Source organism: Oryctolagus cuniculus, chromosome 4 (genome assembly GCF_051225735.1).
Source record: "Oryctolagus cuniculus isolate XC-2025 breed Fujian yellow rabbit chromosome 4, ASM5122573v1, whole genome shotgun sequence".
Taxonomy (NCBI): Eukaryota; Metazoa; Chordata; class Mammalia; order Lagomorpha; family Leporidae; genus Oryctolagus; species Oryctolagus cuniculus.
Window position 1 is genome coordinate 139,801,109 of NC_142870.1, and position 25,033 is coordinate 139,826,141.

General features: G+C 42.2%; 1 protein-coding gene across 36 annotated transcripts in view; it reads left to right on the top strand.

Annotated features, from left to right (window-relative positions):
• The window catches only part of TFDP2 (transcription factor Dp-2), a 188,252-nt gene that overhangs the window by 40,089 nt on the left and 123,130 nt on the right, over positions 1–25,033 (top strand). For 17 of the 36 annotated variants that reach the window (XM_070072709.2, XM_070072716.2, XM_070072721.2 and 14 more), the window contains one exon: positions 24,708–24,774. The exons of 5 other annotated variants lie outside the window; for them this stretch is intronic. Coding sequence is in view for 4 of the 31 variants with exons in the window: in XM_070072693.2 (XP_069928794.2) it covers positions 13,480–13,494; positions 24,708–24,774 (82 nt within the window). In the remaining 27 variants the exon portion in view is untranslated. Of the gene's footprint in view, positions 1–13,388; positions 13,495–24,707; positions 24,775–25,033 lie in introns of all 36 variants that reach the window. 14 more of the 36 variants (XM_070072710.2, XM_070072693.2, XM_070072691.2 and 11 more) reach the window with 3 other exon arrangements.

Below are 25,033 nucleotides of genomic sequence, written 5' to 3' on the forward strand. Positions count from 1 at the left end.
AGGCAGGCATTATGGCATGGTAGATAAAGCTACTGCCTGTGATTCCAGAATCCCTTATGGGCGCTGGTTCATGTTCTGGCTGCTCCACTTCTGATCCAGCTCCCTGCTAATGCACTTGGGAAAGCAGCAGAAGATGGCCCAAGTATTTGGATCCCTGCCATGGGAGACCCACATGAAGCTCATGGCTCCTGGGTTTGGCCTGGCCCAACAATGGAAGATCTCTCTCTCTCTCTCTTTCTCTGTGTCTCCCTCTCTCTAACTCTGACTTTCAAATAAATAAATAAATATTTTTTTAAAAAATGGCAGTATCAGACTCAATCTGTTTTGCTTATATAACAATATTCATATATGTATTTTACATATAAACATACATGTATACATATATAGTCCTAGAAGTATCTGTACAAATACTATTAAGTTATTCTGTTTCAGTGGTAGGATTTAGAGTCATTATTATTTCATTTTTTGTGCTGTGTTTGGATTACTTTTAGAAGTCCACTGCGCTGTCCGTTGTGCCATGAAAGGATTACTTTTTAGTGAGCATATGTATCATTCTGCTTTCCCCTCCCTTCCCAAATTTGTCTTTAAAAAGGAACAACAAAAGACAGGAAAAAATCTGTACCCTGCTTCAAAGTTGAGAAAGCTGGTGACAGCTTTTACAGTTAACCCCTGTCAGTTCAAACTTCACTGCTGTCGTTGTATTCTGTGGCGTCTTCTAGGGATTTGTAGCTGTTGGGAATTTCACCCTATGATGGATGAAAACGTGCTTAGTGTGTGGGGAGCTTAAGAACATACCATTTCCCCCAAAAGTTTCTTTTAGATTAAAAAGATACTGGGGCCAGCTCTGTGGCACAGCAGGTAGAGCTGCCGCCTGCAGTGCCAGCATCCCATATGGGCGCTGGTTCAAGTCCCGGTTGCTCCACTTCCGATCCAGCTCTCTGCTATGGCCTGGAAAAGCAGTAGAAGATGGCCCAACTCCTTGGGCCCCTGGACCCGCATGGGAGACCTGGAAGAAGCTCCTGGCTCCTGGCTTCGGATCAACTCAGCTCTGGCCATTGTGGCCAACTGGGGAGTGAACCAGTGGATGGAAGACCTCTCTCTCTGCGTCTCCTTCTCTCTCTGTGTAACTGACTTCCAAATAAATAAATAAATTTTTAAAAAAGATACTAAAGTACACTCAGAATAAGATCTAGCATTCCCTGGCACAGTGACTGTAGTTCACAATAATGTGTTACATACTGTATGAGGAACTAAAAGAGAGCACTCAGAAGCTCCAAACATAAAGAAAAGACAAGGAAATATGAGTACTAATCACTTGATCAGTTAAAATGATACAGTTGTGTTGCAATATTGAACTGTACTTTATTTTCATCTACTTGAAAGGCAGAGGGAGAGAGAGAAAAAGAGATTTCATCTTCTCTTTCATTCTCTAAATGCCTGTAGCAGCCAGGAATGGACAGACAAAGCCAGGAGGAGCCCAGAAATCCATCTGAATTTCCCATGTGGGAGGTAAGGGCCCAAGCACTTAAGCCATCACCTGCTGCTTCCCACGATGAATTAGTAGGAAGCTGGATCGGAAGTGAAGACCCAGGACTCCAGCTGGCACTCTGATTTAGGATATGTGAAGGTCCCGAGTGGTGGCTTAACATGCCGTGCCGCAATTCCTGCCCCCAAAATTCTTTTAAGCTCATTAAATAAAATTTAAACTATTTAATTTGTATTCTTAAACATTTATAAGCAATGCAAATATCTTTAATGGGTTTAAAAAGCTAGAATTACTTTATACTTAAAGCTGTTTAGAACTTACCTTTTTATGATACCATGAAACATGATAATATATATCTCATTTATCTAAACTTTATGGTAAAGTTTGGTTCTCTGTGACCTTGAACAACTCATTTAAGCCCTATGATTGAGTTTTCCCTCCTGTGAATGGAGGTGACTATTCTGCAGAGTTATTTTGAAGAATTACTTATTAAATGACTCTTGCAATGATGCTGATTATAAAATTATTTCCTTTTTATTAGACTGTGGATTAAATATGTGTCTAATAAGTACAGTGGTGTTCTAAATAAGCATCGGACATGCCAGTGTTTTCTTTATTGATTGCTGCCCTTTGCTTGTCCTGTGGTCTTCTCCTGGGACTCCTGTTGAGTAAATCAAACCATTTTTTGCTTTCCTAATTCTTTATACAGCATTTTATCTATAAACTTATATTAGTACCAAAATAGTACTTTAAAAGCACGTCTGGCTTGTTTTGATGAATGAAATAAGGCTAAATTGTGATGCTTGTGTCACTAGCCTAAAATGGAGCTGATCTAGAAATGCGACTTTGCTAAGCAGCATGTGTGTAACAGGTGATTAATCCATGCAGTCATTCTGCATAATGAATTCATGGTTTAAAATCTGGAATGTGCTGCTTAGTGAAAGACCCTTTCTGTTAGGTTCTTGGCAGGATATTGAAGTGTGACTTTGTTCTAAATTTGAGTGATCCCATCCAATACTGCTTCTTTGGATAGGGGCAAAAATAAGTTTTCTTTCTCATACTTTCGTGTTCAATAATTAATAAATGATAAGTATTGATAATTCGTTACATGTATTTGAAACAAAGGCAGCCTTTGGTTTTATTATGGAGCTGTATGAAAAGTCAGTAATGATGCTATTCTGCCAGGAAACAAGGGAGGAATCCTCCTTCTGTGAATTTACTGGGTGATACATAACTCTGTCTCATATTTGTCATTGTACTCATCTGTAAACCTTGCCTCCTCATTGCCACATCCTTTCCACAGAGCATTAATGGCTTCTAGCCTGAGAATATGATAAACAAATTTACTATGAACTTTATGTTAAATAAAATCAGTAAGATGAAGGCAAGCCCAAGGATCTGCATTAACTAATTTGTTCATGGGTTTTGTGGAAGCTAATGTGAGCACCAGGGTCATTTCTTTTTCTATTATTTCTGACCTTAGAAGTTTTGTTCTAGTGGGTAAAGGTGGTTTGATGGCTAGATAATGGATTATAGGTAGCAAATATAAGTGAATTGGGTATACTCAAAAAATGAGTGAGCTTTTCAATTACCGAAGAATGGAATACAGCCGGTACTGCTGGTTTTTATAGAACATGGGTCTGGTGCTGTAGCATAGTGGGTAAAGCTGCCACCTGTAGTGCTGGCATCTCATATGAATTGGCTGCTCCACTTCCGATCCACTTTGCTATGGCCTGGGAAAGCAGTAGAAGATGGCCCAAGTGCTTGGGCCCCTGCACCTGCATAGGAGACCCAGAATAATCTCCTGGCTCCTGGCTTTGGATTGGCCCAGTTCTGGCTGTTGGGGCCATTTGGGGCGGGGGGTGAAACAGCGGATGGAATACCTCTCTCTCTCTCTGCCTCTGTAATAAATAAGTAAATCTGTCAAGTCTTGCCTTTCAAATAAATAAATAAATCTTAATTTTAAAAAAAGAATTAGAACTCACATCCACGTTAATCTTTGGTGAACAGAACTTAGAATCTGGCTCGGATGCTGCAGCCTCTGCTTGAATCCTTCCTGGTCTTCCCACTAGTCGTCCTTCATTATCTGTCTGGCTCTCACCCTGGTCTCAGAAGCCCTCTCTCTCTTGCCCTTTGTTTACAGGCACACAGACTCCGGCTCAGCTCTAGAACTGCCATGTGCTCTCCTTCCTCTGGGCTCTCCTCCCCGCTCTTCCCTTTGCCAGTGATTCACTCTGATTTGAATTCTATTTTTTGATGAATTCAGTTCAAACGTCACTCTGTAAAACCATCAAGGTTCAAATCCCTTATTTTACTTGTTCCTGTGTATTTTTTGAGTCTCCATCCTAGCACTTGTAATTATCATTAAGAAGTTACTTGTGAAATTCTTTCTTCAGTGTGTGCCTTCATAGCTAGAATGTCACCATGAAGGTGGGGCCTGTGTCATTGTTTCCGTAGCATTTTCTTTTCAGTGCTCAGCATTTTTTTTTTTAAGATTTTATTTATTTATCTCAAGTCAGAGTTACACAGAGAGGAGAGGCAGAGAGAGAGAGGGAGAGAGAGGTCTTCCATCTGATGGTTCACTCCCCAGTTGGCCGCAATGGCCGGAGCTGTGCCGATCGGAAGCCAGGAGCCAGGAGCTTCCTCCAGGTCTCCCATGCAGATGCAGGGCCTAAGGACTTGGACCATATTCCACTGCAATCCCAGGCCACAGCTGAGAGCTGGATCCAAAGTGGAGCAGCCAGGTCTCGAACTGGTGGCCACATGGGATGCTGGCACTTCAGGCCAGGGAGTTAACCCGCTGCGCCACAGCGCTGGCCCCAAGTGCTCAGTACTGGGAAAACAGTAGAAGGTGGCTGAACTGCTTGGGCCCCTGCACCTGCGTGGGAGACCTGGAAGAAGCTCCTGGCTCCTGGCTTCAGATCAGCTCAGCTCCGGCCATTGCAGCCATTTGGGGAGAGAACCCCCAGCTGGATGACATTTCTCTCTGTCTTTCCCTCTCTCTGTCTTGTAACTCCACCCCTCTAATAAATAAGTAAAAATCTTAAAAAATATGTATTTATTTTATCTTATTTATTTTGACAGGCAGAGTGGATAGTGAGAGAGAGAGATAGAGAGAAAGGTCTTCCTTTTGCCGTTGGTTCACCCTCCAATGGCCACCACGGCTGGCGCGCTGCGGCCAGCGCACCGCGCTGATCCGATGGCAGGAGCCAGGTGCTTCTCCTGGTCTCCCATGGGGTGCAGGGCCCAAGCACTTGGGCCATCCTCCACTGCCCTCCCTGGCCACAGCAGAGAGCTGGCCTGGAAGAGGGGCAACCAGGACAGAATCCAGTGCCCCGACCGGGACTAGAACCCGGTGTGCCGGCGCTGCAAGGTGGAGGATTAGCCTAGTGAGCCGCGGTGCCGGCCTGTATTTATTTATTTATTTGAAAAGTAAAGAGGGAGATTCTTACCTCCTATCTGCTAGTTCATTCTCCAGATGCCTACAGCATTTGGGGCTGGGCTAGGACAAAGCCAGGAGCTGGGAACTCCATCTAGGTGTCCCACGTTGGTGGCAGGGACCCAACTACTTGAGCCATCACTCATTGCCTCCTAGGGTGTGTGTTAACAGGAAATTGGGAGTGGAATTGGGAGTAGAACTGGGACTTGAACACCGGGTACTTGGACAGATGCTTGCCCCTCTACATTTTTTAAATCAATTAGTTAATTAATTTAAAAGGCAGAGTCACAGAGGAGGGAGAGACAGAAAAGGAGATCTTCCATTTACTGGTTCACTCCTCAAATGGCTGTGACACTCAGGGCTGGTCCAGGCTGAAGCCAGTAGCTTCTTCTGGGTCTTCCATGTGGGAGCAAGGGCCCCAGGACTTGGACTATCTTCTGCTCCTTTCCCAGGCGTATTAATTGAGAGCTGAATTGGAAGTGGAACAGCCTGGATGACTACGTGTGCCCATATGAGATTGCCTCATCACAGGCTGCAGCTTAACCTGCTGCACCACAACATTGTGTGTAAAATGACTTCTGTGGGAGAACAGATTTAAATAAATAAAAGTGATTTTTTAAAAGATTTATTTGAAAATCAGAGTTATGCAGAGAGAGAAAAAGAGGCAGAGAAAGAGAGGTCTTCCATCTGGTTCACTCACCAATTGGCTGCAATGGCCAGAGCTGTGCCAATCCAAAGCCAGGAGTTTCTCCCACGCGGGTGCAGGGGCCCAAGGACTTGGGCCATCGTCTGCCACTTTCCCAGGCAATAGCAGAGAGCTGGATTAGAAGGGGAGCAGGCCGGTGCTGCGGCTCAATAGGCTAATCCTCCGCCTGCGGCACCGGTACCCTGGGTTCTAGTCCCGGTCGGGGCGCTGGATTCTGTCCTGGTTGCTCCTCTTCCAGTCCAGCTCTCTGCTGTGGCCCAGGAGTGCAGTGGAGGATGGCCCAAGTGCTTGGGTCCTGCACCCGCATAGGAGACCAGGAGAAGCACCTGGCTCCTGGCTTTGGATCAGCACGGTGCGCCGGCCGCAGCGGCCATTGGGGGGTGAACCAACAGAAAAAAGGAAGACCTTTCTCTCTGTCTCTCTCTTTCTCACTGTGCACTGCCTGTCAAAGGAAAAAAAAAAAAAAGTGGAGCATCTGGGACTTAAACTGGCGGCGCCCATATGGGATGCCAGCAGTGCAGGCAGCAGCTTTACCCGCTATTCCACAGCGCTGGCCCCCAAAAGTGATTTTTAAAAATTACTTTGGAGGCCAGCATTGTGGTGCGACAGATGAAGCCACTTGTTTTGACACCAGCATCCCATATGAGCACTGGTTCGAGTCTTGGCTACCCAACTTCTGATCCAGCTTCCTGCTAATGGCCTGGGGAAAGTAGCAGAAGATACCCCAAGTGCTTGAGCCCCTGCTACCCATATGGGAGACCCAGATGGAATTCTGTCTCCTGGCTTCAGCCTGGCTGGCCGTTTGGGGAGTGAACCAGTGTTGAGGAACTGACAAGCTGTCAGTGGAACTGGATCAGAAAGGATTATGGGAAAGTAGTTCATTGCAAAGCTGGAGGTGTAGGCAGACCAGGTCATACTAAACCACATGAAGGATTTGCAGCATTTAAATGTGATTACTGATACCTGATTAGAAAATTATTAAATCTCAATGTCCGTCAGTAGGGGCTGGTATAGTAAATTATAGTATAATCATGTAAAGGAATATTTTTGTGGTTTTTAAAAAATACTTAAAAATTTAAAAATTCCAATTCAATGTTTAGATTTAAAAAAAGAGAGTTTTTAAAAAGGGAGAAAACTCAACCCAATTATATATGATCTGTCCTATGTGAAAATTTTCAAGGATTCTTTGGTATATGATAAGTTATCTTTTTTTTATTTTCCATAATAATAATAATTATATGTGCAGGTCAAGTATCCTTTCTCCACAGTGCTTGGCGCCAGAACTGTTTTAGATATCAGATCTGTTTGAATTTTTTAGTAATTTGTGTATATATAATGAAGTGTCTTCCGGATGGGACCCAAGTCTGAACATAAAATTCCTTAATATTTAATATGTTCATAAACCTTATACATACAGGCTGAAGGTCATTTTTGTACAGTATTTTGCACACCTGTGTTTTGACTGTGGCCTGTCACATGAGATCAGGTGTGGAATTTTTCACTTGTGGCATTATATTGGAGATTAAAAAGTTTATGATTTTCAGATCAGGGATGGTCAGTCTGTATGTCATTTTGTTATAGTATTTTGAGGATATATTTAGTTATTTATTTTAAAGATTTATTTATTTACTGTATCTTAAGCCACATTTTGTAAAGTGTCATAGTAGTTAACACGTTTGCTGGTCTCAGATCCTGGGTTCATGTTCTGGCACTGCCATTTGTTTTTTTTGTTTTTTTTTTTTTTGGCACTGCTATGTGTATAGTTAGTTAACTGGGCAAATTAGTTGAACTACCTGAAATTGTTTTATCATCTATAAAATGAAAACAATAATATTTGCCTGATAGAATTATGATGTGAATTATATATTATCATACACATGTAGCATTTAGGAGAGTACCTAGATGTGCTGATCATATAAGAAAAAATTACATACTGTCACTCTTTGAAAATATCTTCTAGTTAATACTACATGTCAAAAGATAGGGTACACGGAGAGAATACTGAAGAAAGTTATCCCCAAAAGTTACTGTAGTTGCCTCTGACATGTGAGAGTATGGCTGATAGTGATTCTTGCTTTGCTGTCTGTATATTTCTTAAACTCTTGAATCATGAGCATGTATTTAAAATTAGTAATATCTGCCATTTAAATAAGCTGCCTTTGCTGAAATTCAGGTTTTACTAGCATCCTTTTGGCAGTGTTGAAAGTCTACAAGCTGCAGTTAAAGTGACATTACCGCTTTATTTTATGGATTTACCTATAGTTATTTTTTCTTTCTCTCTATGTTTTAATTAATGTACCATTTTAAAAGGCTGTGTGGCCAGAGCTGCCAAATTGTGATTGGAGTAGAAAAGGGCTTGTGTTTGGAGACCATCTGTGGAAGTTGCATTGTCTGAAGCTGACAAGAGATCATAGCAGATGGTGAGGTCAAAAGATTGACTTTTTGAGTTTAACATAATGTGTTCATGAAGCTGGAAGAAGAAATCCGATTTATATTTTTAACCAACAGAAGGGCTGGGTGACAGGCAGAAGTGTGCAGTTGTTGTGTCTGGATAAAGCATAATGCATCAGCGCACATGACCGGTTTGTCTCTGACATCATCAGGGCTGCCACAGACGGCAGGTTCTTGAAACGTTTGGTGCCATGTTTATTTACTTTCTAGGTACTTTGAGGGTTTAAGTCATAGACTACAAATAGTTTTCCATGAAAGGCAATGTAAAATAAAGACAAAAGCTTTAAAATAATTACAAATAAGTATATATTAATCAAAACATTATAAACTTTCTCAAAGGCAAGAGAGCATACTTTTAATTGAATAAAGGAGCTTCTTTTTAATTGAATAAAGGAGGTCTCTATCACAAATGGTTTTTTTTTTTTAATTATTTATTTAATTAAAAAAGAGCTGAACCAGAAAACTGCAGTCCTATCGAGGTCTCCCACACTGGGAGCAGTATCTCAAGGACTTGAGCCATCACTGCTGCCTTGCAAAACATGCATTAGCAGGAAGCTGGAATCTGGAACAGAGCTGAGACTTGAACCTAGGCACATCCCAATATGGGATGCCAGTATCCCAAGCTGTATTTTAAAGGTAAAACGTTCCATTTTTAATTTTTTTAGAAAGCATTTATGTATTTATTTGAGAGGCAGAGTTACAGAAAGAGAGAGGGAGAGACGGAGAGAGAGAGGTCTCCAGTATACTGATTCACTCCCCAAATGGCCACATTGACCAGGGCTGGGTCAGGCTGAAGCCAGGAGTCAGGAGCTTCATCCGGGTCTCCCATGTGGGTGTCAGGGGCCCAAGCACTTGGGCTATCTTCTGCTTTCCTAAGCCATTAGCAGGGAGCCAGATCGGAATTGGGATGCTGGTACTGCAGGAGGCAGCTTTACCCACTATGACACAACACCACTCCGCCCCCTTTCTCTTCCTCTCTTTCTTACTCTACATTTCAAATAAATGAATAAATACTTTTTAAAAAATTTATTTTGAGAGTTAGAGTTACAGAGAAAGAGAGAGACAGAGAGAAAGGCCTTCCATCCACTGATTCACTTCCCAGATGGCCTCAATGGCCAGAGCTGGGCCGATCCAAAGCCAGGAGCCAGGAGCTTCCTCTAGGTCTCCCACATGGGTACAAGGGCCCAAGGACTTGGACTCTCTGTTACTGCTTTCCCAGGCCATAGCAGAGAGCTGGATAGGAAGAGGAACAGCCAAGACACAAGCTGGCACCCATATGGGATGCCAGCACTGCAGGTGGAGGCTTAACCTACTACACTACAGCTGGCCCCTAAATTTATTCTATTTTATTTTATTTTTATTTTATTCTACTTTATTTTTTATAATTTTTAAAGATTTATTTATTTACATAAAAGGTAGAGTTACAGAGAGGCAGAGAGAGAGAGAGAGAGAGAGAGAGTCTTCCATCAGCTGGTTCACTCTCGAAATGGCCGCAACAGCCAGAGATGGGCCGATCTGAAACCAGGAACCAGGAGCTTCTTCCAGGTCTCCCATGTGGGTGCAGGGGCCCAAGGACTTGGACCATCTTCTACTGCTTTCCCAGGCCATAGCAGAGAGCTGGGTCAGAAGTAGAGATTTCAGATTTTCAGAATAGGGATGTTCAACTTGTATTTCTTTTCATTCATTAAGCTACCAACCTAGATTTATTTATTCATTATTTGAAAGAGTTACAGAGAGGCAGAGGCAGAGAGAGAGACAGAGGTCTTCCATCCACTGGTTCATTCCCCAAATGGCTGCAACGGCTGGAGCTGAGCCAATCAGAAACCAGGAACCAGGAGCTTCTTTTGGGTCTCCCATACAGGTTCAGGGGCTCAAGAACTTGGGCCTTCCTCTGCTGCTTTCCTAGGTGGGTTTGCAGGGAGCTAGATTGAAAGTGGAACAGTCAGAACTTGAACCAACATTCTTATGGGATGCTTGTGCTGCAGGCCAGAGTTTTAATCTGCTGCACCATAGCTCCAGCCCCTAAATATTTTACTTTTAAAATTATTTTTATTGTCATTCAGCTCTAAATATTTCTTTTTAAAAAGAGATATATTTACTTATTTGAAAGGCAGAGTTATAGAGAGGCAGAGGCAGAGAGAGATCTTCCATCTGCTGGCTCACACCCCAAGTAGTCAGAAGTGTCTTCCTGGCCTCGCACATGCGCACAGGGGCCCAGGGACTTGGCCATCTTCAGCTGCTTTCCCTGGTGCATTAGCAGGTACCTGGATGGGAAGTGGAACAGCTGGGATCCAAACCAGCACCCATATGGGATGCCAGCACTGGTGGCTTTACCCTCTATGCCACAGTGCCAGGTCCAGGGCTAAACATTTCAAATTCATAGGATGTTTAATATCTTTGTTATATTTTTCTTTATGAATAATTTTTAACTTTTTAAAGAAAATAATCAATTCCTAATTGAATTGTATTGTGGTCAGAGACCATATCTGTATATTTTCTCTTTGAAATGTGTTGCTGTTTCATTGGTGATAGCGTATGTGGACATATTTTGTAAATTTGTGCTTAAAGAGATGTTTCACATCTGTTGGATAAAGAGTTCTATATAGATCTGTTAGATCAAGTTTGGTTAAAAAAACTATGTGATATTTATACCTTAGGCCTAGTTTGAATATGTCAGGTAGTTTGATGAATGGGCTACCAGGAATTTGTGCTGTATTATTTATCTTGTGTTTGAATTTGTATCACTGAAGAAGACATGAGAAGTAATTGATAAGTGTGAAGCAGACCTAGTGTAGAAACTTGATTTCCATGATAGGTCACAGTAGACATTGTGTAGCTACAGTGGGAAAGCAAAAATTATAGTTGTGGGTCAGGTCTTACTTAGATTATAAATTTATTATTTCTTTTTAAAAATTATTTAATTTGAAAGACAGGGAGACAGTGAGATTTCCTGTTCGCTAGTTCACTCCCTAAACACCCACACCAGCCAGAGATGGGCCTGGCTGAACCTGTGAGTGGGGAACTCAGTCCAGGTCTCCCATGTGGTTGACAGGGATCCAACTAGTTGAGCCATCACGGCTGCCTCCCAGGTGCACATTAACAACTAGCAGGAGTTGGGAGCGGAGCCTGGACTGGAATCTAGGCACTCTGGGATTTGAGCATCCCAAGTAGTGCCTTAATTGCTACTGCAAACACCTCACCCTTTGTATTTTCTTCATCATTGAAAAATTATAAACTAAGTGTTGTATTGTTGTTTTTCTTCTATAGAATGTTACTTGTAGATTTATTGTGTAGCATATAAGGCAGATATTTGAAGCACCTTTTCTCTGAGCCCCCATCACTTATGAACTTTTCAAAGTTAAGTTTTCTCATTCCTTCTAAATGTCTTATTAAAGCTTTAGTTTTCACATAATTGTAGTCTCAGAGAAAAGCTGCAAAAGTAAGTTCAATGCATCCACAATCAGTTGAACTGTGGATATGGAACCTGCAGATACTTAAGACCAGCTGTATGGGGGTCCTTCAGAAAATTGGTGGAAAAATGGGATTAAAGGGTAAGTTGATGGTGGTGGACAATCTTTTTAAAACCCATGGATAGTTTTTTCATAATATACAGTTGTCATGAATTTGTGAAGTCCCTTACGTGCAGGGATTGCAGTTTTTTGTGTTAAAATAAACATCTTTTAATTCCATTTTCCATGAATGTGTTGAAGTGTCCCCACACATTCTGTTATGTATCTTTTGTCAGCAAATTCCTACCATCCCACCCTTCTACTCCTAAGTATTTTAATGTGTTTTGAAGAACAAGGACACTCACTTACAGAAAAATCCCCTAGTTCGTTGATCAAAATCAAGAAATATAGTATTGAAATAATACTATATCTAATTTGATGACCTTATTTATTTATTTATTTATTTGAAGCAAAGTTACAGAGAGGTCTTCTGTCTGCTGGTACACTTCCCAGATGTCTGCCGGGGCTGGGCTGGGCTGAAGCCAGGAACCAGGAATTTCAACTAGGTCTCCGTGTGGGTGCAGGGGCCCAAGTGCTTGGGTCATTTTCTGCTGCTTTCCTAGGCACATTAGCAGGGAGCTGACTTGGAAGTGAAGCATCCAGGACTTGGACCAGTACTCCTATAGGATGCTGGCATTGCAGGCAGTGGCCTAATCTGCTGTGCCACATCACCAGCCCCAAGTCTGGGGACTTTATTATCGCCAGTTACCCCGATACTGGTCTTTACAGCAATTATTTTTTTCTGGTTCAGTGTCTAGTCTGGATCAGATGCTGAATTTAGCTTTCATGTGTTTCTAGTTTTTTAAAATCTGGAATGTTTCTCCAACTACTGCCTTTTATAACACTGCTGTTTGTGGAGAGTTCAGGCCATCATTTTGTAGAATGTCCCTAAATTTGGTGTCTCCAGTATTTTCTCATAATTAGATTTAGATTTTGCGTTGTGGGAAGAAATACCTCAGAAATGATGTTGTACCCATCATGGTGCACTTAGATGTGCAGTGTTGGGTGCTCCATTATTGGTGGTCATTTGGTAACTTTGATCACTTAGCTGAAGTGGTATGTGCCAGGTTCATCAAGTTTGTCACTGGAAAGTTTGAATTAATAGATATGTTGTAGGGAGATATTTCATGCAACACATTTTCACTGTCTGATCTTACCACCTATTAATGAGTCTTGCCTTATCAGTTATTATGATACATGCAAGTTTTAGAAACTGTATTTGTTAGTTGGCATGCGATTGCAAAAAAGAGTTTGCCCTCCCCCCCCACATCCCCAGAAATCCCATATAATTATCATAGTTGTTGGGTTTACTGTCTTTGACAGTCATTGTATTCTGTGACGCCTGCATGTCCTGAATGATCCAGTCAGAGGCCCTGTGCTGTTTCCCGCATGCTCTTGACTTGGCTCCGGCAGTTTCTGAGCCCTTCCTTACTTTAGGCACAATGAAATGTTCTGGGTTCATCTTGTATGTTTCCTATCCTGCCCTGGAGTCGGCCATTGCTCCATGAAGCCTCGGTGTTTCTTTTACTGCATGGTCTAAAGCAGCATAGTTTAATATTTCAGAGTCCAGGCTGCATAACCCACGAGCTGAATTGACTTGGTCAAATTGTTTAGCCTCTTCAAACTCCAGTTTTTATCTGCAGAATGGGGATTAAGTGGTGTAGCTCTCAATAGTGCTGTTGTGAGGATCAGTTTAGGCAGTTCACTTAGAGGACAATGCATGTCACACAGTAAATATGACATCAGTGTTGCTTCTTCTTTTGTTACATTACTATTCCCTCTTTTTCCTTTTAACAGGATGTTATTTTAAAGAATTATTGAAGATCGAGGTTTTTTATTGTTTGTTTTTTAATGGCTTTACAGAATCTTAAATAGAATACAGTTTGACATGATGACAAAAAATGTAAGTATTTGTAAATTTTTTAATGTAAAAAAAATTTAAAGTGCATTGTCCCTTTTCCTCTGCATATTTTCTCACTATTCTGATAAGTATTTATTGGCATGAATTTATCAGGTTTTTTTTTTTAATGCAGAATGTGAGGTAATAAACTTTGATGCTATTGAACTCAGTCCCCTAATGGGCATGGCGGCATTCTCATAAACAGGTGCCAAGTTGCTCCTGACCAACAGCTGTAAAATTGCCATCTTCAGGTTTCTCACCCACCTCCTCTTTTGGGTACTGTAACACTTTCACTTTGGTGCTTGATGAAGTTACTTGGCCCTATTGAAAAAGATCACTATTATTTTTGGCTTATTTTTTCCTCAGGGAAATGTGTGTGTTTAGACAGCATCCAGAAGAAGCCTGCTATTTCCCATGCAATGTCACACAGTAGATGCTTTGAAGAAGCTGTTTCCTTTTTACCCTCTGCTTGAGGCTACCAACTGTAAATGACTTTCCTCCAAGTTATTGTTTTACCATCCTGTGTTAATGTTTTGGTTTCTTTCCAGTTATGGTGAAGGGATAATGCCATAAAGTAAATAGTGCAACTTCCAGGAAATTGTTTTAAAAATATTTATTTGTTTACTTGAAAGGCAGAGTTAGAGAGAAGCAGAAGCAGAGAGAGAGAGAGAGAGAGAGAGAGAGAGGTCTTCTATCTGCTGGTTCACTCCCCAGATAGCTACTACAGCCAGAGCTGAGCCAATCTGAAGCCAGGAACCTGGAGCTTCTTCCGGGTCTCCCACACGGGTACAGGGAGGGGCCCAAGCACATGGGCCATCCTCTGCTGCCTTCCCAGGCCACAGCAGAGAGCAGCCTGGACTCAAATTGGTGCTCATATGGGATGCCAGCACTGCAGGTGGAGGCTTTACCCACTGTGCTACAGCGCCGGCCCCAGGAATCTTTGGGAATTAAACAGAATTAGCTTATTAGGCAAGAATCTTTGGGAATTAAACAGAAAGGTAATTCATTGCAAAGGTTGAAAGATGCCTCAAGGAATTCAAGAATAGGAACATAGTGGGCCCTCTGGAATATCGAGGCCCAGGAGTTGAAGCAGAGTTTGGTTTCATCTCTTGTCTCTGCTTTTTGCTGTGTTTCTGCTTCATTTCTTCCTCTTTCCCCACCTCTGCAAATTATCTTCCTCAGAGGAGTTCCCCAGTCCGCATGGTAGAACACGGCTTCTCTCAGCATCTCCAGCAGCTCGTGGCCTGCTTGTGTTGGCCCTGACTTCAGACTGCTTGGGGAGGACTCTGGTACAGCGTGAGTCTGTTGTCCACCAGTGGTTTGGTTAGTTGTGAACAGGAGCTGGGGCCCCCGCGGGGTATGAGGCAAGAAGATAACAGCCTCTTAGGAGTCAGACAAAAAGTTCTAAATGTTGTCCATCATACACTTGAAGAGTTGCATAAACAAACCAACCCTTAGCCTATTACTGTATCTCTGCTCATTGATTTGGCTTACAGTTCAGAACTAGAACTTTTAACATGCTTCAGTAGCCATAAGCAGGTAGAGATTTTGCTTCCTTGTCATTTTTAGGACAGCCAGCAGGTTTCCTGAGAAGTTAGGATATGGGTGCAGGAGAGAAGTAAAAGGGGACCTCTCAGTATTTGGCTTGTGTAACTGGGTTCCTGACTGCGCTGCTATCTAAGGAGAAGACAAACTCTTGGGGAGGTGCAGAATTTTGTGGCAAATTCAGAAATTCTCTTTGGAATCTAATAAATTGAAGGATCCAGAAACATCCAACTGGAGATACTGGCTGGGGGGTTTGATCAGTGACTCTGGAGCTCAGGGAAATGCTTTGGGGCAGAGGGTGAAATTTTGGAGTGATTTTATATTAAAATTATTTTAAATCAGTGGGACCATATGAGACTACATAGTTAGTACATGAATGTAGAACACAGAAGGGCCAAGGTATGAGCTCAGGGCTTCTCCATTTAAACATGAGAAGAAGGAGAAGCGGCAAAGGAAATTGTGCAGGAGTGGCCAGAGAGGTCGGGGAACCCGGAGGCCATGGAAGGAAGGTTTCAGAGAGGGCGGGGTCAGCCGTGTCACGTGCTGCGAGAGGCGACTTGCAGGTATGAAAGAGGTTGTCGTCTGTTGGAGGCTCATTGGACAGATGTTGAAGTACTCAACACCTTTAATTTCTGCTTCTCACTTCATATTTCTTTTATGAGAACCACATTTTTGCAAAGAGCTACTTTTGCGTTCGTTGTCTCTGCCATTCTAGTCCCCTATGGTTTCAAATGATAGAAACCAAGACAAAAAATGGAATGTACTGTCTCACATGACTGCAAAGTCAAGGGTACTCTAACTGCAGATGTATCTGGATTCAGGGGATTCAGGTGGTAGTGTCAGGGCTTTGTCTCTCACTGCTCATCTTTGACTCTCTGTGCAGTGGCATAGTGGCCTGCCATGGCTTTACAATGCTTTATCTCAGAAGAAGAGAGAACTTGTCTCTTTTAGTATTTGTGTTTCAAATTCCATGGAGGGGCTGCGGTTGACACTGGTTGGCCCACCTGGGTAGACACTGTGGGGTAGGAAGTGGGGTGCTATAGATCGCCAGGCTGGAGTCATGAACACATTCTATGCTGTCGTGGCATAGTTGAGCCTTTAAGATGAGTAGTTGTATCAGAACTGCATGGCTGTGGAATGGATTGTTTAGCAAAAGGAGATGAAAAGCAATATATTCCATGCATCTGAGGCCAAACTGTTATTGAATAGTATCTAGTGATATTCTTCTAGACCAACAATACAGGTATATTCTAATGTAAGTTCCCTTAGTATACAATTAAAAATTTGAAATATAACTTGAGGAATAATTTTTTGCTTTGTCGATGAATTTTTTAAAAAATACATGTTGTGATACTCATTACAGAAAAATTAGAAAACATTGATAAGGAAAAGAAAAAAATAGCTAGCGTGGAAATTATCAGCAGCTAGTATATACACAAATGTAAACAATTACATAGACAACATATTTTTAATTTTAAAAAATGTTTTTTATTTTATTTATTTGAAAGACAGAATAAGAGAGAAAGAGAAAGCATGTGCGCATTGATTTACTCCCCCAGTGCCTTCAACAGTCAGGACAGTGCCAGGCTGAAGGCAGAAACCAGGAACTCCAACCAGATCTCTACATGGGTGGCAGAAACCCATACTTGGACCATCGTCCACTGCCTCCCAGGTGCATTAACAAGAAACTGGACTTGAACCAGCATCCAATATGGCATGCAGGTGTCCCAAGCAATGGCTTTACCTGCCATACCACAAATGCCTGCCCCTATATTTTTTTTTTAATAAAAAGGAAAGCAAACTGTTTTATAACCTACTGTTTAGCTGAATCTTCGTGACTACCTTTCCTTTTCTTTTCTTTTGTTTAAGATTTATTTATTTATTTTTAACTTTTATTTAATAAATATAAATTTCCAAAGTACAGCTTTTGGATTACAGTGGCTTATCCCCCCCCCCCCCCCCATAACTTCCCTCCCACCGCACCCTCCCCTCACTTCAACAGGTTTCCTTTTTGGTGCTTGGTCAGTTGTTTTCCAGATTTTTCTATTTTGTTGCAAATGACTGGATTTCATTTTTTTTTTTTTTACTGCTGTAGAGTATTATATAGAGTACATATCCCATAATTTTTTTGTCCAGTCTACTGTTGATGGGCATTTAGGTTGATTCCAGGTCTTAGCTATTGTGAATTGAGCTGCAATAAACATTAAGGTGCAGACAGCTCTTTTATTTGTCAATTTAATTTCCTTTGGGTAAATTCCAAGGAGTGGGATGGCTGGGTTTTATGGTAGGGTTATATTCAGGTTTCTGAGGAATCTCCAAACTGACTTCCATAGTGACTTTACCAGTTTGCATTCCCACCAACAGTGGGTTCGTGTCCCTTTTTCCCCACATCCTTGCCAGCATCTGTTGTTGGTAGATTTCTGTATGTGAGCCATTCTAACTGGGGTGAGGTGAAACCTCATTGTTTTGATTTGCATTTCCCTGATTGCTAGTGATCATGAACATTTTTTCATGTGTCTGTTGGCCATTTGGATTTCCTCTTTTGAAATATGTCTATTGAGGTCTTTGGCCTTGAGAGGCAGAGTTACATACAGAGGTCTTCCATCCACTGCTTCACTCCTCAAATGACCTCAATGGCTAGAGTTGGGCAAATCTGATGTCAGGCACTTGGGCCATCTTCCACTACTTTCCCAGCCCATCAGCAGGGAGCTAGATTGGAAGTGGAGCCCTGGGACTTGAACCGACACCCATATGGGATGCCAGAGCCACTACTGTGCCACAGCACCAGCCCTTGAGTACCTTCTCTTATCTTAATACTTCTGCTACATATTTTTTTTTATTTGACAGATAGAGTTAGTGAGAGAGAGAGAGAGAGAGAGAGAGAGAGAGAAAGGTCTTCCTTCCGTTGGTTCAACCCCAAATGGCCGCTACAGCTGGAACTATGCCAATGTGAAGCCAAGAGCCAGGTGCTTCTTCTTAGTCTCGCATATGGGTGCAGGGGCCCAGGGACCCAGGCCATCCTCCACTGCCTTCCTGGGCCACAGCAGAGAATTGTACTGGAAGAGGAGCAACTGGGATTAGAACCCGGCACCCATATGAGATGCTGGTGCCGCAGGCAGAGGATTAACCAAGTGAGCCACAGCGCTGGCCTGCTATATAATTTTTTAAAAGCTTTATTTATTTGAAAGGTGGAGTGGTAGAGAAGGGAAAAGAGAAAGAGATCTTTACATCCTCTGGTTCACTCCCCATAGGGCTGCAACAACCAGGGCAGGGCCAGGCTGAAGCCAGGAGCCTGGAACTCCATCTGGTTCTTCCATGCAAGTGCCAGGGCATCTCCTGCTGCTTTCTCAGGTACAGTAGTAGGAAGCTGGATCAGAAGCAGAGCAGTCACGAATCAAACTGGTACTCCAACATGGGATGCTGGCATTGCAAGCAGCAGCCCAACCTACTGTGCCACAACCCCAGGCCCTATTTTTTTTTTTTTTAATCTTTGACAATCTCGTCCACAAAAAGTGGTGTGGAATTTATTGCATTTCTCTGATTAAAGGTTAGTCTAAGCTAACATTCCATATATCTGTGAGTCATTTGCATTTCTCTTGTAAGTTGTCTGTTGAGGTTGTGGTACCAGAAGTCGTTACCATTGAATAACAGCCCACACTTGAATTCTATATACTCAGGTCTGCATTGTGGCTTAGTGGGTTAAGCTGCCGCTTGCAGTGTTGGCATTCCATATGGACACCAGTTCAAGTCCCAGCTGCTCCACTTCCAAAACAGCTCCTTCCTAATGTGCTTGGGAAAGCAGTGGAAGATGGCTCAAGTGCTTGGGCCCTTACACTCACATGGGAGACCTGGAAGAAGCTCCTGGCTACTGGCTTCAGATTGGCCCCACCGCAATCTTTGTGGCCATTTGGGGAGTGAACCTTTGACAAACAAATGTATTCACATACCTACTTCACTTGACCGGAGTGGTTCTTTGTGTTGGTTGTGTGCACAAGTGCTGTCACCCCTGTTTTGCAGTGACTCAAGGATCACCTTGCCTATCGATGGTGAGACTTAACAGGGAGCACAGATCATCTCCAACTCCTGTTTTCTTCATTTATGTCTACCAGAAATGCGAAATTCCAATAACTTCATAATGTTATTATTGGAAATACGATTTGATTCTTAAAAATTGGACTTTTTTTGTATTCAGTGTTTAGTAACTGCTGATAGTATGCAGCATAGAATCTGGAGTACTCAGATATTGCCTTATATAAATATAAATATGTGTAAATAAGTAAATATGTATCTTATAACATCCTGTTATATACTTTAAAGATTTACTTATTTATTTGAAAGAGTTACGGGGTAGAGGAGTGGGGGTTGAGATATCTTCCATACTTCGGTTCACTCACCAGTTGGCCGAAACAGCAAAGGCTGGGCCAGGTTGAAACCAGGAGCTTAGAACTCAATCTGAGTCTCCCACGTGAGTGGCAAGAGCAGAAGTACTTGAGCCATCACTTACTGTCTTCCAAGGTACACATTAGCAGGAACATGGAACCAGAAGTGGAACTGATTGTGGGGAGCAACTCGGACTGGACTAAGTTACTGGAAATAAGACTTATTTTATGCATCTGCTCTCCCACAATATGGCGCTGGGAGAGGAAGAAACAGCTTCTACACAGCTGCCTCCAGTTCAACCAATAAACAGCAGGACCTGCTCCTGATTGCAGGAGAGCAGCGTACTCGGCGTGTGGGTAGCAGAGTTGGGATTGGTGGAAGAGGACTATAAAGGAGGAGAGAGACAACATGCACCAGGAACATCTAAGAGGAACATCTATCTGAAGGAACACCTGTGCAGCCCCTGAGAGAGCCTGCCGGTGGTGTGCCGCTCCCCCGCGGAAGTGGGGAAAGTGGCAGGGGGAACCGCCCTTCCACGGAGGTGGAAGGGTCGGTAGCCAACCCGGGAAGAACCAGCAGCAAACCCAGGGAGGGCCGAGCAGACAAAAGAACAGCGCAGGGTCCTGTGTCGTTCCTCCACGAAGACAGGGAGCGACAACTGATCATTGAACCCAGGCCCTATTATGTCCAATTGTCATCTTAAGCATGGCACCAAATGGCTGTTCCATTAAAAAAAAAAAAAAAAAAAAAAAAAAAAAAAGCCTTTTTAAGAACAACACCCAGGGCTGGCGCCGCGGATCAATAGGCTAATCCTCCACCTAGCGGCGCCAGCACACCAGGTTCTAGTCCCGGTCGGGGTGCCGGATTCTGTCCTGGTTGCCCCTCTTCCAGGCCAGCTCTCTGCTGTGGCCAGGGAGTGCAGTGGAGGATGGCCCAAGTGCTTGGGCCCTGCACCCGCATGGGAGACCAGGAGAAGCACCTTGCTCCTGCCTTCAGAACAGCATGGTGCGCCGGCTGCAGCACGCCAACTGTGGCGGCCATTGGAGGGTGAATCAATGGCAAAAGGAAGACCTTTCTCTCTGTCTCTCTCTCACTATCCACTCTGCCTGTCAAAAAAAAAAAAAAAAAAGAACAACACCCAGACCCAGATAGAAGAATTTATCCGTACCCGATTAGGCAAAAAATAGAAAAATTGTATGACATACGAATTCATCTTTTTTCTTTCTCAGTAAAATATAGGTACTTTTTGAATAGGTGGAATAGGAAAGAATAGCTACTGTGAAATGTGTTTCCTGATCAATTTCATCTACTCTTAATGTACTTTTTTCTGAGTCTATAAATTGCAAAGTGTTTCTGAGAGCAGATATATGGATTTTTGAATTTTAATTAAGTATATGTTATAGTATTTATATAAGCTACATGTATGTTTTACACAACTTTCCGTTTCTGAGACTAAAATTAGCATACAGTTAGAATATAATTTGTTGGTTATTTAGGTGCAGGTGTACAGCTGCTTAAAAAGTTTCCAAATTAGCTTGCTGCTTCATCTGCAGAAGTTGGACATCAAGGGCAGGTGTTTATGCATGACAGGAACCCAGTAACTGTGAACTCTACTGTGACTGTGTGGTTTTAGCCGTTGCTGTTGTATAGTAACAAAAATATGCGAATGGATCCTTTTGGAGTTATCAGAATACATGTACCAAATGGTCCCATTGGCTCAAGCATGGCCTATATTAAAGGCTATCTTTACCGCCTTTGCTTTGTTTTAAAAGTAGAACATCAACAAAATTTTTGCCTTTTCCTTGTTAGAGAGGAAGAGCTTAAATAAGAGGAGTCTGGTGGGGGAATATGTTAATAATGCCACAGTGAACTCTTCAAAAGATTTTCAGCAAATTGAATATTCAACATTCATATTTGAGAGCAACTTTGGGAAGCTAGGCCATGCGTGTAGTTACTTACTGCAAATTTTGTTGCAAAGGATTAACTTTACTTCTAACTGAATGCTTTCAAGAAGCTAGACAAAATTAAGTCTGGACATTGTTGGCTGTGTTGAATTAAGAAACTGTCCTCTGGGTATCTCAGACTCGACTGCTGCTGTAAAATTTGGTACTCAATGTCAGATACAGATTTGCCTCAGAATTACTTTCTATGATGTGAACTGTATGCACATACTTCTGGTTATATACTTTTTTGTGTTTTTTGTTTGTTTTTTTAAAGATTTATTTATTTATTTGAACAGAGAGGTGGATGTGAGAGAGAGAAAGGTCTTCCATCCACTGGTTCATTCCCCATTGATTGCAATGGCCAGAGCTGATCTAATCTGAAGCCAGGAACCAGGTGCTTCTTACTGGTCTCCCACACAGGTCCAGAGGCCCAAGGACTTGGGCCATCTTCCACTGCTTTGCCAGGCCACAGCAGAGAGCTGAATTGAAAGGGGAGCAGCTGAGACTTGAACTGGCGTCCATTAAGTGAGCAGTTAGTATATTTGAGTTATCCAACTAATAAGGTTATAACCTTATAAAATTGTAAAGTATCATATGAGTCTATGAAGAATATAGGCATGGGTTTCAAAAATGTTTTGCACCAAAATAAACTTACCTTTTAAATCCCTTTTCCCTGAAGTACAATTACATAATGTTAAATCTGTGAATGATTTTTAAAAATAATACAACAGGGGCTGGTGCTGTGGTGCAGCAGGTTAACGCCCTGGTCTGAAGCGCCGGTATCCCATATGGACGCCGGTTCGAGTCCCGGCTGCTCCACTTCTGATCCAGCTCTCTGCTATGGCCTGGGAAAGCAGTAGAAGATGGCCCAAGTCCATGGGCCCTGCACCCAAGTGAGAGACCTGGAGGAAGCTCCTGGCTCCTGGCTTCAGATCGGCACAGCTCTGGCTGTTGTAGCCATCTGGGGAGTGAACCAGCGGATGGAAGACCTCTGTCTCTCTCTCTGCCTCTTCTCTCTCTGTGTAACTCTGACTTTCAAATAAATAAATAAATCTTTAAAAAAATAATAATACAATGTACAGTTGCATTTAAAATCCTTTCCAATTGCTAGAGATCTGATGTACAGCATTGTAATGGTAGTTAATAATACCGTATTGAATACTTGTGATTTGGTGAGAGTACAATATTTTTAAAATATTACTTATTTGAGTGACAGAAAAAAAGAGAGGTCCTAATGGCTTCACTCCCCATATGCCCACAGTGGCTGGAACTGGGCTGTGCTGAAGCCAGGAGGTGGATCCCACATGGATGACAGGGACTCAGTTAATGGAGCCATCACATCAGCAGGAAGCTAGAGTCAGGAGCCAGAGCTGAGTGTGGAACCCAGGCATTCTTTTGTGGGATGCAGGCATCTCATCTGCTAGGCTAAGTACTCACATGTAGTATAGATCTTTTTTTTTTTTTTTAAGATTTATTTATTTATTTGAAAGGCAGAGTTACAGAGAGAGAGAGAGAGAGAGAGAGAAAGAGAGGTTCATCCGCTGGTTCAATCCCCAATTGACCACAACGGCTGGAGCTGTGCCATTCCGAAGCTAGGAGCCAGGAGCTTCTTCTGGGTCTCCCACATGAGTGCAGGGGCCCAAAGACTTGAGCTACCTTCTGCTGCTTTCCCAGGCCATAGCAGAGAGTTGGATCAGAAGAGGAGCAGCTGGGATTCGAACTGGTGCCCATATGGGATGCTAGCACTGCAGGCTGCAGCTTTACTCACTTCTCCACAGCACCGACCCCCTAGTATAGATTTTAAATTGAATCTTCCCAACATACACATAACACTGTGATAAAGTAGCTTTATAGAGGTAGTGGATATGTCAGTTAGCTTGATTGTAGTAATCATTTCACAATGTATACATATATCAAAACATCAAGTTGTGTACCTTAAATATGTATAATTTTGTATGTCAATGATAACTCAGTAAAACTGTTTAGAAATATCCTTTCATTGTGGTAGCACCTTGAAAAAATGTTTGAAGTATTAAACTACAAACTTGTAATACTAAAGTTTGTTTAATGTCATAAACTCGTTTCAAGATTACAAGTCTTCAATGCTTAAACCAATAATATAATATACTAGTAATAATAGAGCCATTTATTGGATGTTTGCTTTGTACTAAGTTTTCAAAAATGGAGATTTTTTTTTCTTTCTCCAGCCTCTATAACAAATTTTTTAAAGGTTTATTTATTTGTTTGAAAGTTAGAATCACAGAGAGAAAGTGAGAGACAGAGAGATCTTTCATCTGCTGGTTCACTCCCCAAGTGGCCACAATGGCTGAGGCTGTGCCAGGCCAAAGCCAGGAACTAGGAGTTTCATCTGGGTCTCTGACGTAGGTGGCAGGGGCCCAGACATTTAGGTCATCCTCCACTGCTTTTCCCAGCTATTAACAGGGAGCTGGATCAGAAGTGGAGCAGCTGGGACTTGAACCGGCATGCATGCGGGATGCTGGTGTTGCTGGTGGGGGCTTTTCCCTATATGCCACAATGCCAGTCCCTGTAACAAATTTTTAAAAACTTGTTTGATGATACTACCATATTCACCCCTGTGATGCTGAGTGGTTCAGTGGACATTACAGTAGTTAAATCATCTAGAGTTGAATTTATGAGCACTCTCTATAGTATTCCCTCGGATACAATACTAACAGTAATGAATGTTAACATGGATTGAGCACCATATGCCAAGCACCATGCCATATGCTTTACATAAATGATCTTATTTAATGTGTCAGCAACCTGGATTGGTAAGTACTGGTTTCACTCTCCAGTTTACAGGTGAGGAGATTGCATGATTGGGGAACGCCATACCCTTTGGTAGCCTTATGAGCCGTATGTGAACCCAAGCAGCTGAACCTGAGATCAGTGCATTTCACCTCTGCACTGTGGTATTAATGGTCTTTCTTTGATCCTGTCCATGTCATAGTATAAAAAGCATTGCAGATAGTACCTAAGAACAGAGGAAATTAAGGGCAGCAGTGAGGGTGGAATTTTGACAAGTCTTCTGACAACTTCGCTGCCATATTACTTGCTTTCTAAAAACCATTAGTAAATCTATAGATCTCAGTTATTCTCCTAAGAATGTTACTGAGTTTGTTTTTATCTTTATCTGGACAATTCATATTTTTCCCATTTCAAACAGCGGCGCAACATTAAAAAACACTCCTATGGTTAATAAAATTCTTTTTGATGTGGATATATGGATGTTTGATACATACTTCTAGTGTGAGGCAAATAAAATAGATTATTAAGTGATCTCATAACACTTAAGGTCCTATTTTTAATTTTTTAAACTATTTTCAGGTTGGTTTGACTTCCACAAATGCAGAACTAAGAGGATTTATAGCTCAGAACCTCAATCCAGCAAAAGGTAAGGATCACTAATAGACATTTTCTGAATTAAGCTAGCTTCATTGCATTTATTTATATGCAGCTATGTGAGTTACTTCATGTACAGTAACTGTAATACTGAGCTGTTGCACACCAAGCAATAGGGTGAGTGAAAGTCAGTCACCACTGAGAAGTGGAGGGTTTTGTGTGTCACTTTTCTCCATCTCTTCCCTGAGCCGTCTCTAAAATCCTTGATCAGTAATCCTGTTACAATTCAAAGTATTCAAACTACTCTGTGT